This window comes from Salminus brasiliensis, chromosome 14 (genome assembly GCF_030463535.1).
Source record: "Salminus brasiliensis chromosome 14, fSalBra1.hap2, whole genome shotgun sequence".
NCBI classification, from domain to species: Eukaryota; Metazoa; Chordata; class Actinopteri; order Characiformes; family Bryconidae; genus Salminus; species Salminus brasiliensis.
Window position 1 is genome coordinate 8,366,633 of NC_132891.1, and position 12,590 is coordinate 8,379,222.

The 12,590-nt window shown below is 41.2% G+C and overlaps 1 protein-coding gene across 1 annotated transcript in view; it reads left to right on the plus strand.

Annotated features, from left to right (window-relative positions):
• pex14 (peroxisomal biogenesis factor 14) overlaps nucleotides 1-12,590 on the plus strand; it is a 100,286-nt gene that overhangs the window by 69,804 nt on the left and 17,892 nt on the right. Inside the window, exon 6 of the mRNA XM_072696547.1 lies at nucleotides 5,329-5,431. Coding sequence (XP_072552648.1) covers nucleotides 5,329-5,431 — 103 coding nt within the window. The remainder of the gene's footprint in view (nucleotides 1-5,328; nucleotides 5,432-12,590) is intronic.

A 12,590-nucleotide genomic window follows, 5' to 3' on the forward strand; every position in this document is an offset into this window, starting at 1 on the left:
CATGTTGGGCTGTGTGTGTGTGTGTGTGTGTGTGTGTGATTGTTTGTTTTCATACATTTTTAGGACAAGAATAAGAATGTGTGAGTTTCTATTACATATAGAAATTAGGGCATCATAGCAAATTGGCATTTGTCATTACAATACATGCAAACATATTGTAAATTATATTATAATTCTATTATATTAAATAATTGCTGTCATGCAAAAGCCTCCTATCTCTAAATGGCAGCTTTACAGGAGAAGGAAAAAGCTTCTTAACTTTTAATGGAAGTCCATGTAAAAATATTTTGTTCAATGCTTCAAAGTCATTTGTTACATTTTTATTATTTATCCTGAAATTTAAACCACAATATAATTTAAAGGACAAGCTGCTATAACTAATTTTATATAAATGGTAAAACAATAACATATATTGTACATTGTCGCCATCACACAAAAACTGGATCTCCCTTTTTGCACAGTATGTTTTGACATACTGTGAATCTGGCAGCAATTCTTTACTTTGTGCCATTAGAGATTACATAGTGTCCAATAGAAATGCTCCAAAAATCATTGAATTCCACTGTAAATGAAATGTTTTTCTTCTACTGTAAACTTGTCATTATGGAAGGTTAATGTTATGAAGAGTTTTTGTTTTCCCAATCAAAGCAACTGCTTTGGAAATTGTAATTCATAGATTTTGCCAATTTCCACAACACAGTGTCACATCTTCGTAATTCATGTGGTCTTATGTTTGCTGTACGGTATTGCGATTTGTTTTTGGTCTGTTCTAAATATAAAAATGGTTACTGCCATAAAACAAATGAAAAACTATGAAATATTATTTTCCCAGGTGCTTAATCTTTTCCACAGTGCTGGACCGTGTTATTATTACATATTGTTGCGCAAAAAAACGACATTTTCCGTTGATATTGTTTTTTCTTTTTGACATAATCTGAGTCTGCCAGTAAAAAAGCAATTATGCAAAAGCAAATATAAAGAGTCAAGGTTTTTGCGTGACAGCAACAATATATATGTCATTTTTAAAATTTCAGGATGATAAAATCTTTTTACATTGACTTCTATTAAAAGTTAAGAGGGTTTTTCTCTTCTACCTAAAAGCAAGTGTTTTTGCATAACAGTGTTGATTTATTACATATGGAAGATATGTAAGACCCCATGTCCTGAAAATGTACAGAAACAAGTGTGTGTATGTGTGTGTGTGGAATCAGAGGGCAGATTGGCCATGTGGTGGCTAGCATGTGTCTTTGGCGTCAGTCTGCGTAGCGGCGGCTCTGAGCTGCCTCCAACACGGCCACTTCAGTCGGCCCCGGCTCTGCTGCTGTCAGCATACACACAGCTGTATAAAACTCAGCAGTCATGCCTCTGCAGCTACAGCTCCCACATTATTAATGTTAGGGTTAAACTCTGTTTGGGGACTCCACAGAGAAAGCCACTTTTTCCACATGACACGGGAAATCTGAGTTTTTCCGTCCAAAAGTCATGTCTGGTTCTGCCGCGGTCTTAAAACACAGACAGAAATTACACTACCATTCAAAAGTTTAGAATCAGTTGTTAAGAGTTGGTCATTGATTCAATAATACGCCACGCAGTGTAGTTAACAGACATTAGAAAAACTTAAATAAAAATATATTTCAGTTTAATATTTGAAGAGTTTGGGAGGAACTAGAAGCTGTTTTAGGTAATTTATCAAGTCATACACCTATTAGCCATAACACCTGTTCGCAATAATTGCCTGATATTGGTGTAGGTCCCCCTTGTCCCACCACAACAGATCTGACCCTTTGAGACATGGACTCCACAAGACTTCTAAAAGGAGCTCTGTGGTATCTGTCCTATAAGTATAACCTATAAGTTGTGAGGTGGGGCCTCCATGAATCACATCAGTGAGCTTTAGGTGCCCATAACCCTGTTGGCAGTTCACCAGTCGTCCTTTCATGGACCCCATTTGGTAGGTACTGAGCACTGCTGTATGCATGTTGGGCAGTGTGTGTATATGTGAGTGTTTTGCTTGTTTTGATTCTCTAGTTGTACCACATAAGGTGAGCCATTCCTTTCAGAGCCATTCCTTTGTGAATTTACTGAAATGTTGGGTCATTGTCATGTTGCATGGTCCACCTTTGCTTGAGGTTCAGTTTTTGAGAGATGGTCTTACATTTTCCACAAGCTCCCTCTGATGCAATAAAGAATTTATGGTGTATTCTGTGATGAAGTGGTTGCCAGGCCCTGCTACAGCAAAGCAGCCCCAAACTGTGCCATTTCCACCTCCACCACCACTGATTTTCTATGAATTAGACATTAATTTACAAATTTTTCTGAGATGTTTCTTCAGTTTTATTTGTTTAGTTATATTACCGCCATCTTTTAGTGTTGTTGAAATAAAGATCCGACATCTTTAACTATGTCAAAGACAGAGGCTTACCTGGATTGTCCTAATTTTACTATTTTTTTTATTTTTTCTAATTTTAGATTTTATTGAAAACAGTGAATCCAAGTTTCTCAACTTTTTTAATGAATGTTTTAATGGTTCTTTCTTGCTCTATTTCTCTTCCTGTCTCTTCTCCTGTCCTCATATGCAAGTCTGTGGTTCTCCTGTCTGCTGTCAGTCTCTCGGCTGTGCGGGTTGTGTGTGTGTGTGGCTGCAGGCGTGCTATTCCCTGGTGCGAGCACTCTCACTGCTGTCATGTCACAGGAGCTGCCTCCATATGCCCTGCGCTCGGCCCATCCTTTATTTATGCTATAGAGCAGAGCGTAAACACAGCTCACAGCAGCCCTCTTATTAATTACCCTGCCGCTGACACTCATTTAATCTTTTTCAACTTAAAAGTGTTTATTACTTCTGCCCGTGTCAACAACACTCGTGCTGCTGTGAAAACCTGGCCAGGCCAACTGTTCCTCAGGTCCAGCAGACAAAGGACCTGACCGGACAGTTCAGAAACAGGGAATTGCAATAGGTGCGGCTTTATTCAGTAGTAATACGTACAGTATGACTTTGAATACTGTTTAAATGTTCTAAAATAAAAATAAAACAGACTTTTTTTGTTTCATAAAATAAAATTTGGACAGTAACACAGTTTTTGTCATTTTTGTAATTTTGCCTCTACACACCACCTCCATAAATGGCCTGTTCCCTCTGATGACCTGATCTTTCTTATTTTAAGGAGAATTATTAAAGAGAGATAAAAAGCCTGGAGTTGATTCTGTAGCTGTTAATGGTAATTCTCAATATACTGTCCAGAGAGACGTCTATGTGAGTGAAGAGGATTATTATTATTAACCTAAAAACCAAAACTGACTCTGCAGGAGCGGCCAGACATGCTCAACAGCACCAAGAGGCCAGGAAGAGCACAGAAAACGACTGAAGTAGATGGCCGCAGAAAACATGCTTCACAACATCTAGTCAAGCCAAGAAATAGTGGATGCATCATTGTCCAAGTTGACAATCGAGAGACTCCTCATGACTTTAAATACAGGCTAGTGTTGGGTAGTTTTCTGTAAGGTAAACCTGGATCTGGTCATTGATGTAGATGTCAGTTTGACCACTTACCAGTTTGTCACCTACATAAACATTGTTGTTTATGTAGGTGACATAAACAACACTGACGGCAGTGGCTTCTTTCAGCAGCACACACAGGTCAAGAATGGTTTGAGGAACATAATGAAGAGTTTGAGGTGTTCTACTGGCCTCCAAAGTTCTCCAGATCTCAGCCCAATCAGGCTTCTCTGGAATGTGATGGAGCAATAGGTCTGATTTGAGCCGACTTCACCACTCTACTGCTAGACATCTCTACATCTTGGTGCTATGTACCACTGGGCAACTTCAGAGGTCTTGTAGAGACCATGGCTGGTGGGGCATTTTAGGCATTTTAGGTGGTATTAATATAATATATAAGCAATAATATACGACAGCAAGTCCTATGACCTGAGATATTGGTGGATCAGATCCTGAATACAGTCAACATCTGCTGCCCTTGATCCACTTAAACCAGTCTAATTAAAGTGTTAGTAATGAAACTTGCAGTTGATCAGTGCTCCTTAAGCACCAACAGTATCCTCAATATGCTTAGAAAAACATATTGTTAATCACAATAACAAAATATTGCTACATCCCTACTACTGTGTTATGGCTGGTGGTTTTGTCTGGTCAGCGTTGGCATCGCTGATGTGGTAACGTGCACTAGGGCTTCTTTGATTTATTTTGGTTCTTTATTTCGTAAAACCAATAAAATACTATTGCTAATGTACTAGAATGTATTGGACACAATAAGGTGTGTTAACTTTAGCTGAAGTTGCACTACAGAGTTTTACCATCATAATAAACCTTTCTCCACCTGCCTCTCCAACAAACTTTACTTCAGCTTTATTTTACTGCAAACGGTGCCTCCAAACTTTGGAAGGGTATCTGGACTCTGAGACAGTTGTTCCAGCTGTGATTAATCCAGTGTTACTCACCAGGGCCATGCTTGCTTAGAAAAGGAAGCCTTTTTACATGCGAGAGATGAGAGAAGCTGTAGCCTTTTCAGGCCTGGAAGGTGTGTGTTAGCCCTCCGACCTAGTTGCTCAGGCTTTGTGTACGAGCCTGTTGTTGAACAAGGCTTAAGTCTGACAAGCAATTGTCCTCGGAAGGTGACACGTTGGAATGGAGCAGCCAGGCTGTGGGCAAAAAGGCTTAATGAAGTTGAACCCAGAGTCACGCCCCATTGCTTAATTCTTGGCCTGTGTGTCAGCTATTGAGTTAAATTGCAGTGGATGAAGTGAGTAAACCACAAGACTTTCCAGAGGGAGAGAAAGTAGGGGAGGGAGGGAGGGGTGGCGGTAGTGGTGGGGGGACGCTTTACTTTACTTTATTTATTTATTTATTTATTTATTTATTTATTTAAATGTGGTCATAAGCGTATTAATTATGCTTCTAAATGCAAAGCTTTAGCTAAACATCCTTCTGGACCACGGGTGATGATTTAGTGTTGTTTTTTTGAAAAACCGCAAAATATGCAAATATTTTACCCATAGTTTCACCCAGTTTCCACCCACTCTGTCTTTTTTATTTTATTATATATATATATATATCTTTGTATTATATATATATCTTTGTATTATATATAAACTGATCTTGCAAATGCATCCGTAGTGAAGGCGCCGCGGGTTCCGCCCGGGTTTGCTGAACCCGATGAGAGTCCGTGTTGGTTTACTGTTGGTTCCCATTTGGAGAAAAGCAGCAGATCTGCGTCCCTTTGTGGGTGTGTGGCTGCTAAACATGCCCTCGCCCGTGGCCCTGTTTTCCCTGTTCCTGAGAGGAATTCTAATAGCGTGTCATGTTTTTAATTGCAGAAATACATCCTTCCCCTCATTATGGGCAGCAAAGAGGACAAGAAGCATCTGCAGAGGATCGAGAGCAGCATCATCGAGATGAGTGGCACGCTGACACAGACAGGTGAAGATTAATATCTTCATCACTTTTTCCTCCTTAACATTTTCCTTCATTTATCTGTCTCCAAAATCTGCTCACATTTTACAAATGACGGTCCTGTCATTTCGCTTTAATTTGAAATTGCTTGTTTACTGTCAGCTCAGCCTCAATTAATTACGTTTCGCTGAAAAGCTCTTAACCTCAGAATATTAATGAGGGGAAGGGGAATGACAGCGTTTCTTTTTTTTTTGGGTAATATTTTTTCCCTCCTTTGTAACTGCATGGGTAGAAAGTTCATTTTAATTTTTTGCGATGGTGGAGGTGGTGGTGGTGTGGCTCCCTGGCTGGAGGCTGAGCGGGCCAGTGATTAAGTGTGCAGTGACAGGTGCGTCTTGTGCCTTGGACAGGTGAGGAATCTGAGCCAGGCTGTCAGAGAACGAGCCCCCCTCTTCAACCCCCCACAGCCACCACCCCCCCGCCCCTCACTCATACGCTTCTTACTGCTGTAATTAAACAAACCAGCAACCATGAAAGCGGGACACTTCCCAGAGAAACTTTAGTCTCGTTAGTGCAGCGTTCACTCCACAGCTGTGCTACACACGAGAGAGTCTAGGCCTGTGTGACTGAGCCTATATATGTACGTACACACACTGTATGGGCAAAAGTATTGGGACACCTGCACATTTTTATTGTTCCTTCCTTTATTCTAGGGTATTCAAAAAGAGTTTGTCCTGCTTTTGTTGGAGTAACTGTCTCTACTGTTCAGGGAAGACTTTCTACTTGATTTTGGAGCACTGCTGTGAGGATTTGATTGCATTTAGTGACAAGAACAAGAGCAAGGTCAAGAAGTTGGATGATCACCACCTTACCTCATCCCCAACTTGTCCCAAAAGTATTGGATGGAGCACCAACCATCATTTCAGAGTGCATAGTTCCACTGCTCCACAGCTTTATTCTCAGGGGCTTTATACCTCTCTAGCACAATAGGTTTGGGTTTATCTACTGTCCTATTCAACAGTGGGGCAGCGGTTAGAGCGCCGGGATATCGATAACTGGTTTGTGGGTTGAGTGTGTGTGTGAGTGTTTGTTCACTACCAGATGGGTTAAATGTGGAGGACACATTTCGCTGTACAGTGTACACTGTACAGTGACAAATACGTGCACCTTTACCTTTACCTTATTCTATTGGTGACTTAAACACACACAGTGTGTAAATATATTTGGACATATTCTTTGTGTGTATGTATGTGTATGTATGTGTAAAAAATATTTCTCAGCTTTTATACACATTTGAACAAAAAGTGGCATGTCCAAAATTATTCATACCCTTCTCAATAATTAATAGAAAAGCCTTTATTGGCTATTACAGCAATCAAACGCTTCCTGTAATTGCTGACCAGCTTTTTGCATGTCTCCACTGGTATTTTTGCCCATTCATCTTTAGTGATGAGCTCCAACTCTTTGAGGTTCGAGGGTCTCCTTGCCATCACCCTGATCTTTAGCTCCCTCCACAGATTCTCAATTGGATTCAAGTCAGGACTCTGGCTGGGCCACTGCAAAACATTAATGTTTTTGTCTGCTAACCATTTCTTCACCACTTTGGCTGTGTGTTTTGGGTCGTTGTCGTGCTGAAATGTCCACCGGTTCCCAAGGCCAAGTTTCTCTGCAGACTGCCTGATGTTGTTGTTGAGAATCTTGATGTATTGCTCTTTTTTCATGGTGCCATTTACTGCGATCAAGTTCCCTGGTCCATTGGCTGAAAAACACCCCCAAAACATTAGGTTCCCACCACCATGTTTGACAGTGGGGATGGTGTTCTTAGGGTTGAAGGCTTCTCCTTTTTTACGCCAAATGGTGCACACATCATTGTGGCCAAACAATTCAATTTTTGTTTCATCTGACCATAAAACAGAACACCAGAAGTCTTCTTCTTTGTCCAGATGAGCATTTGCAAAGGTCAAGCGGGCTTTTGTGTGCCTTTTCTGGAGAAGTGGTGTCCTCCTTGGCCTGCGTCCGTGGAACCCAGCAGTGTGCAGTGTCCGTTGAACTGTCTGCCTTGAGATGTCGCCACCAGCAGAGTCCAGATTCACCAGGATGGCCTTGGTGGTGATCCTTGGATTTTTCTTCACCTCTCTCACTATTCTCCTGGCCAGCACAGGTGTCACTTTTGGCTTCCGACCACATCTTCTGAGATTTTCCACAGTGCGGAACTTCTTGTATTTTTTAATAATACTTTGCACTGTAGCCACTGGAACTTGAAAACATTTTGATATGGCTTTATAGCCCTTTCCTGACTTGTGAGCGGCCACAATGCACAGCCGCAGGTCCTTAGTGAGCTCCTTTGTCTTAGCCATGACTGTCCACAAACCAACTGCAGAGAGCTGCTGTTTTTCTCCTGTTGAGTTGATTAAAACAGCTGTTCCCAATGAATCAGGGTAATTAGGATGCTTTAAAACAGCTTGGACTATTTGGAATGGTATAGAACTTTGGATTTTCCCATATACTGTGACAGTTTTCAAAGGGTATGAATATTTTTGGACATGCCACTTTTTGTTCAAATGTGTATAAAAGCTGAGAAATATTTTTTCCCACAATGATGCCTCTTGTACATCATCGTGTTATCTCCTGGGAGATGCCTGTGTCGTTTCAAGGCAAAAATATAACTTCTGGTTAAATAAAAGTAAATTTAAGTCAAACTTTGCCAGGGGTATGAATACTTCCGGGCATGACTGTATATATATATATATATATATATATATATATATATATATATATATATATATATATATATATATACATACACACACACATACATACATACACTAAAGGTGGGACTTAATCCAGGGCCACTGTGAGCACATGTTTACACACTGATTTGATGAGTCTTTGTTTGGAAAATGAAAATTTGTCGAAACCGGTGTTAGTCACTTTGCATAAGGCCTCACGTCTATTGTAGAGGTATTGTACTCAGCAGGGCTGAATTTGTTAGAGTAAAGCTAGTCTGTATACACTATTGATTTTTGGCTTTTTGAACAGTAAAAAACAAATACCATATTGTGCGCCCAGACAAACAGGCCCTGCTGTCGGTTGGCCCGTGTCTTGTGCTGCTCTCGGCCCAGCCATTGTTTTATGATCTCGCAGATCAAAATAAGCAAATAATGTTCCCCACAAGAGGATCTCACCAGTTACACACGTTATATCAGACACACAACGCTTGGTCTGAAAGAATCGTCCTGTATTAATGTGTTTTTATACGTGTGTGTGTGTTATAGAGTGGGGTTGTTATTAAGCTGTTTGTGCAGTGCTATGGGCTGGGGAGTGCCCGAGGAAGCCTTCTGAATTGAGCCCTTGCGTGCAAGCTTAGTGTGGCTTTCTCTATCTGATTAACAAATGAGCTCTTTCATTGTCATTTTGGTTCATATATGCAAAAAAATCCTTCCTTTGTGTTCTGATCTCTGTCTCGCCATTCTTCCATTTGGGTTTACCATCATTCCTGCTTTGTTTAGGGTCACGCTGGAGATTTCAGCGATAAGAAAGGCCTTGATGTTGAATTTCCTTCTAATTTTATAAAGCATCTCTCTTCCCCTCTCTCTCTCTCTCTCTCTCTCATTCTCTCTCTCTCCCCTCCCTCTACTAAGGTTGTATGTAGTATTTTATTTCTATCTATTGCATTCCCTACCTCAATCTCTCTATCTCTATCTCTCTCTATCTCTCTCTCTCCCTCTCTCTGTATCTTTATATTTAACATTTCTATTTCTCTGTATCTCAATATCTCTCTACCTCAGTTATAGGTAGTATTTAATTTCTCTCTCTCTCTCGCTCTCTCTCTCTCTTTCTCTTTATTGATCTCTCTGTCTATATTTGATATTTCTATTTTGCTCTTGATTTCTCTCTCTCTCTCCTCTCTCTCTCTCTCTCTCTCTCTCTCTCTCTCTGCTAAAGTTGTATGTAGTTTTCAATGTATATCACTCTCTCTCTATCACTCTCTGTTGTATGTAGTATTTCACTTCTATCTCTATCATTTTTACTCTCTCTCTCTCTCTCTCTCTCTCTCTCTCTCTGTCATTCACTCTTACACTTTTTTAGTCTCTTTATTCTCTCTATGTCTCTCACTCTCTTGTTTCTATTCTCTTGTTTCTCTCTCTCCTGCTCTATTTGTGTATCTGTTCCTCTCATGCTCTTCTTTTTGTCTCTATCTCTCACTTTCCGCTGCACTCTTTCTCTTCTCTCTTCTCTCTTTTTCTCAATCCTGTTCTTTTCTTTCTGCCTCTCGCTCACTCTCGCTCACTCTCGCTCTCTCCCTTCCTTTTCCCTTTCGGAATAGTCCACCTTTCGGCGGCTGGTCCGTCAGTCAGTCACGCTGCTGATCTAATTTGCTGTGGCTGCAGTAGCCGAGCTGCTATTGTAGTTAATGACTGTTTCAGTGAACAGTTGGGAGAGGGTTGCAATTACAGAGTGAGTTTCCCCCTCTCCTCACAACATGAGTAATAGCGACTGACTGCCTCTCGTGCCAATTGCTCGCACCCTTTGTTAAAGTTCATGTGTTTCTCCAGCGCCGAGCGCGATGAAGTGATGTGTCCCTTTGAATGCGGCCGCATTACTCTCTCTCTCCGCCTGTGAGTAGGCCTTGACTCCCATTATGATTTCCCTGCAACTTTGCACAGACAATTAATGAATGGGTCTTGGATGCACTTCAGCATACACACACTCACACACACACACACACACACACACACACACACACAGGAGCTGTAATGGAATTGTGCTGCCTGTTTGGCCTCTTTGTCAGTGGAGAGCATATTGGTGACCAGCTGGCCATTAAAGAAACAGAGAGGCTTGGACATATGTAGTTTACAATACATTGAGGTATTTACTGAATAATTTACACAGCGCACACTGTGCGGTTCCTCGCACCAGCTGGGAGACCACTTGCAGCTTCTCAGATTCACCCACTCACTTTCTACAAAGACAAGGCTTGTTTCGGGCCAAGCCAGAGTGAATGGCAGCATTATTGCTCACATTCTGCATCTGAGCTCGGAGTGTGGGCTGTGCCTGAGCATTTGGCATTGGTCATCAAAGTAGAACCTGAACAACTGAGTGATATGTCTGCTAACACAACTGCTTACAAAATGGGGGATGGGCCATGTCACGATAGCTTACTTCACAGTGTGCTTTTCGGGTTACAGTACTGTGGAGTAGTCTGGGACCAACGTTCATTCACTTATTAGTTATTAAGTTTTCCGGCAACGATTGGATAAAAGATAATGCGATAAACTACTGAAACTATTCCAAAGTTCAGAAAAAATAGGATTAACAACCGTGCAGGGCCTGGTAGACCACCAACACTGCCCCAGTCAGATAGGCAGAACTGTGTAGCATTAGGTAGCATTTTTACCTTAAAATAACAGCATCCAAATTATTGACACTCACTTGTAATATTGAAAGCAACTGACACAGATGTGCAAGTGCACACACACACAGCTTGCCCAGTCCCTGTAAAGAAGTATTGTCAATAGAATAGTGCTTTCTTGAGCAGATACACATGAACCAATTGGCACCATGTCTAATGCCAGGTGTGGGCTAGAGGGGTATTAAGCCCCCCCCCAGCATTGAGCTGTGGAGCAGTGGAGAACTGTGCCCTCTGGAATGATGGATGGTGCTCCATCCAGTACTTTTGGGATGAGTTAGGGATGGGTGGGTGGTGATCATCCAATTCCCTGGGCAGTGGAAGCAGTGACTCCAACAACAACAGGATAAATAGGTGTCCAAATACTTTTGTCCATATAGTGCATTGAGAAATGTAAAGACATTTTCAAAGTGCACCTGTAGCAGATGGCAAGAATCCAAAATCCAAATATTATCCCATAATTAATGCCATGATTTTTCTTTCCTTCACTTTGCATTCCATCTACTAGTTACACTCTATAATGAAACATGCAGGTTTTTTAAGCACTGGCGATGTACAGCATATGCTCAAAAAAGCACAATGACAACACTGACTGTTTTTCATCATGTTACGATCGAATATAGTCAGTGTTGTCATTGTCCTCCTGTCATTATTATATTTAGTTGTTGTGGTTTTGTGTTCTGTTCTGTCAAAAGTACTGAATTTATGCTTTTACGCAGTACTCCATATCATGAGTATTAGTACTTCTAACATTATATGGACAAAAGTATTGGGACATCTGCTCATTCATTGTTTCTTCGGAAATCAAGGGAATTTAAAATAAAAAAAATAAAATAAAAAAAGTGTTTCCTGCTTTTTTCCAGGGAAGAAGACTACTAGATTTTGGTTGCATTCAGCGATGAGTGTTAGTAAGGCCAGGATGTTGAATGATCGCAACCCCACCTCATCCCAAAAGTATTGAATGGAGAACCAACCATCATTCCAGAGAACACCGTAACACTGTTCCACTGCTCCACAGCTCTACCCCTCTAGCCCACACCTGGCATTAGGCATGGAATGGCACCAATAGGTTCATGTTCATCTGCTCCAGAGAGCAGTTGGCACTTCTGTTGGCAATACTTTTCTAGCTGTGCATATGTGTGCATTTGCACATCCGTGTCAGCAATGGGTGCAACTTAAAGTAGCATTTATTAGAAGGGGTGTCCACAAACATTTGGACATAGAGTGTTGTATAAAATAAGACAGACTTAGGCAGATTATAGAGCACCTGTAAACAACCATCAGTGTGAAGTCACTCTACAGTACTAACTAGCTGATTGGGTGTCAGTCTGCTCTACCCTTCACCGGTTTGTTAATGGCAGCGTGGTTCTCTACTGTTTGTAGTTTACGTACCTCAGAAATCCTCGAATATTCTGATGCATTTGGATCATACTGCTCACTCTCATTACGCAGTACTGAACTTCTGCTAGCCGCAAGGTACTAAACCCTTATTGATGTACAGTGAAAATCCATTATCCTGCATACAATAAATACTCACAGTCCAAGAATTCATCAACAGTAATGCTCTCTATGCGATAAGTAGGTCCCGTTCAACAGTTAGGCGCATTGCAATCAGGAGATTGCTATCCACCGTAGCGGAGTGATATGCAAGCTAATGCGCTCTCATAAGCATCTAAAGGGACGCTTTATAGAGTCGTCTACTTTCTCGCTCTCGTTTTATCTCCGTTCCTGACGCACGCTAGTAGCTGAGCCGTGTCGTTTGGGCGAGTAGCGTTG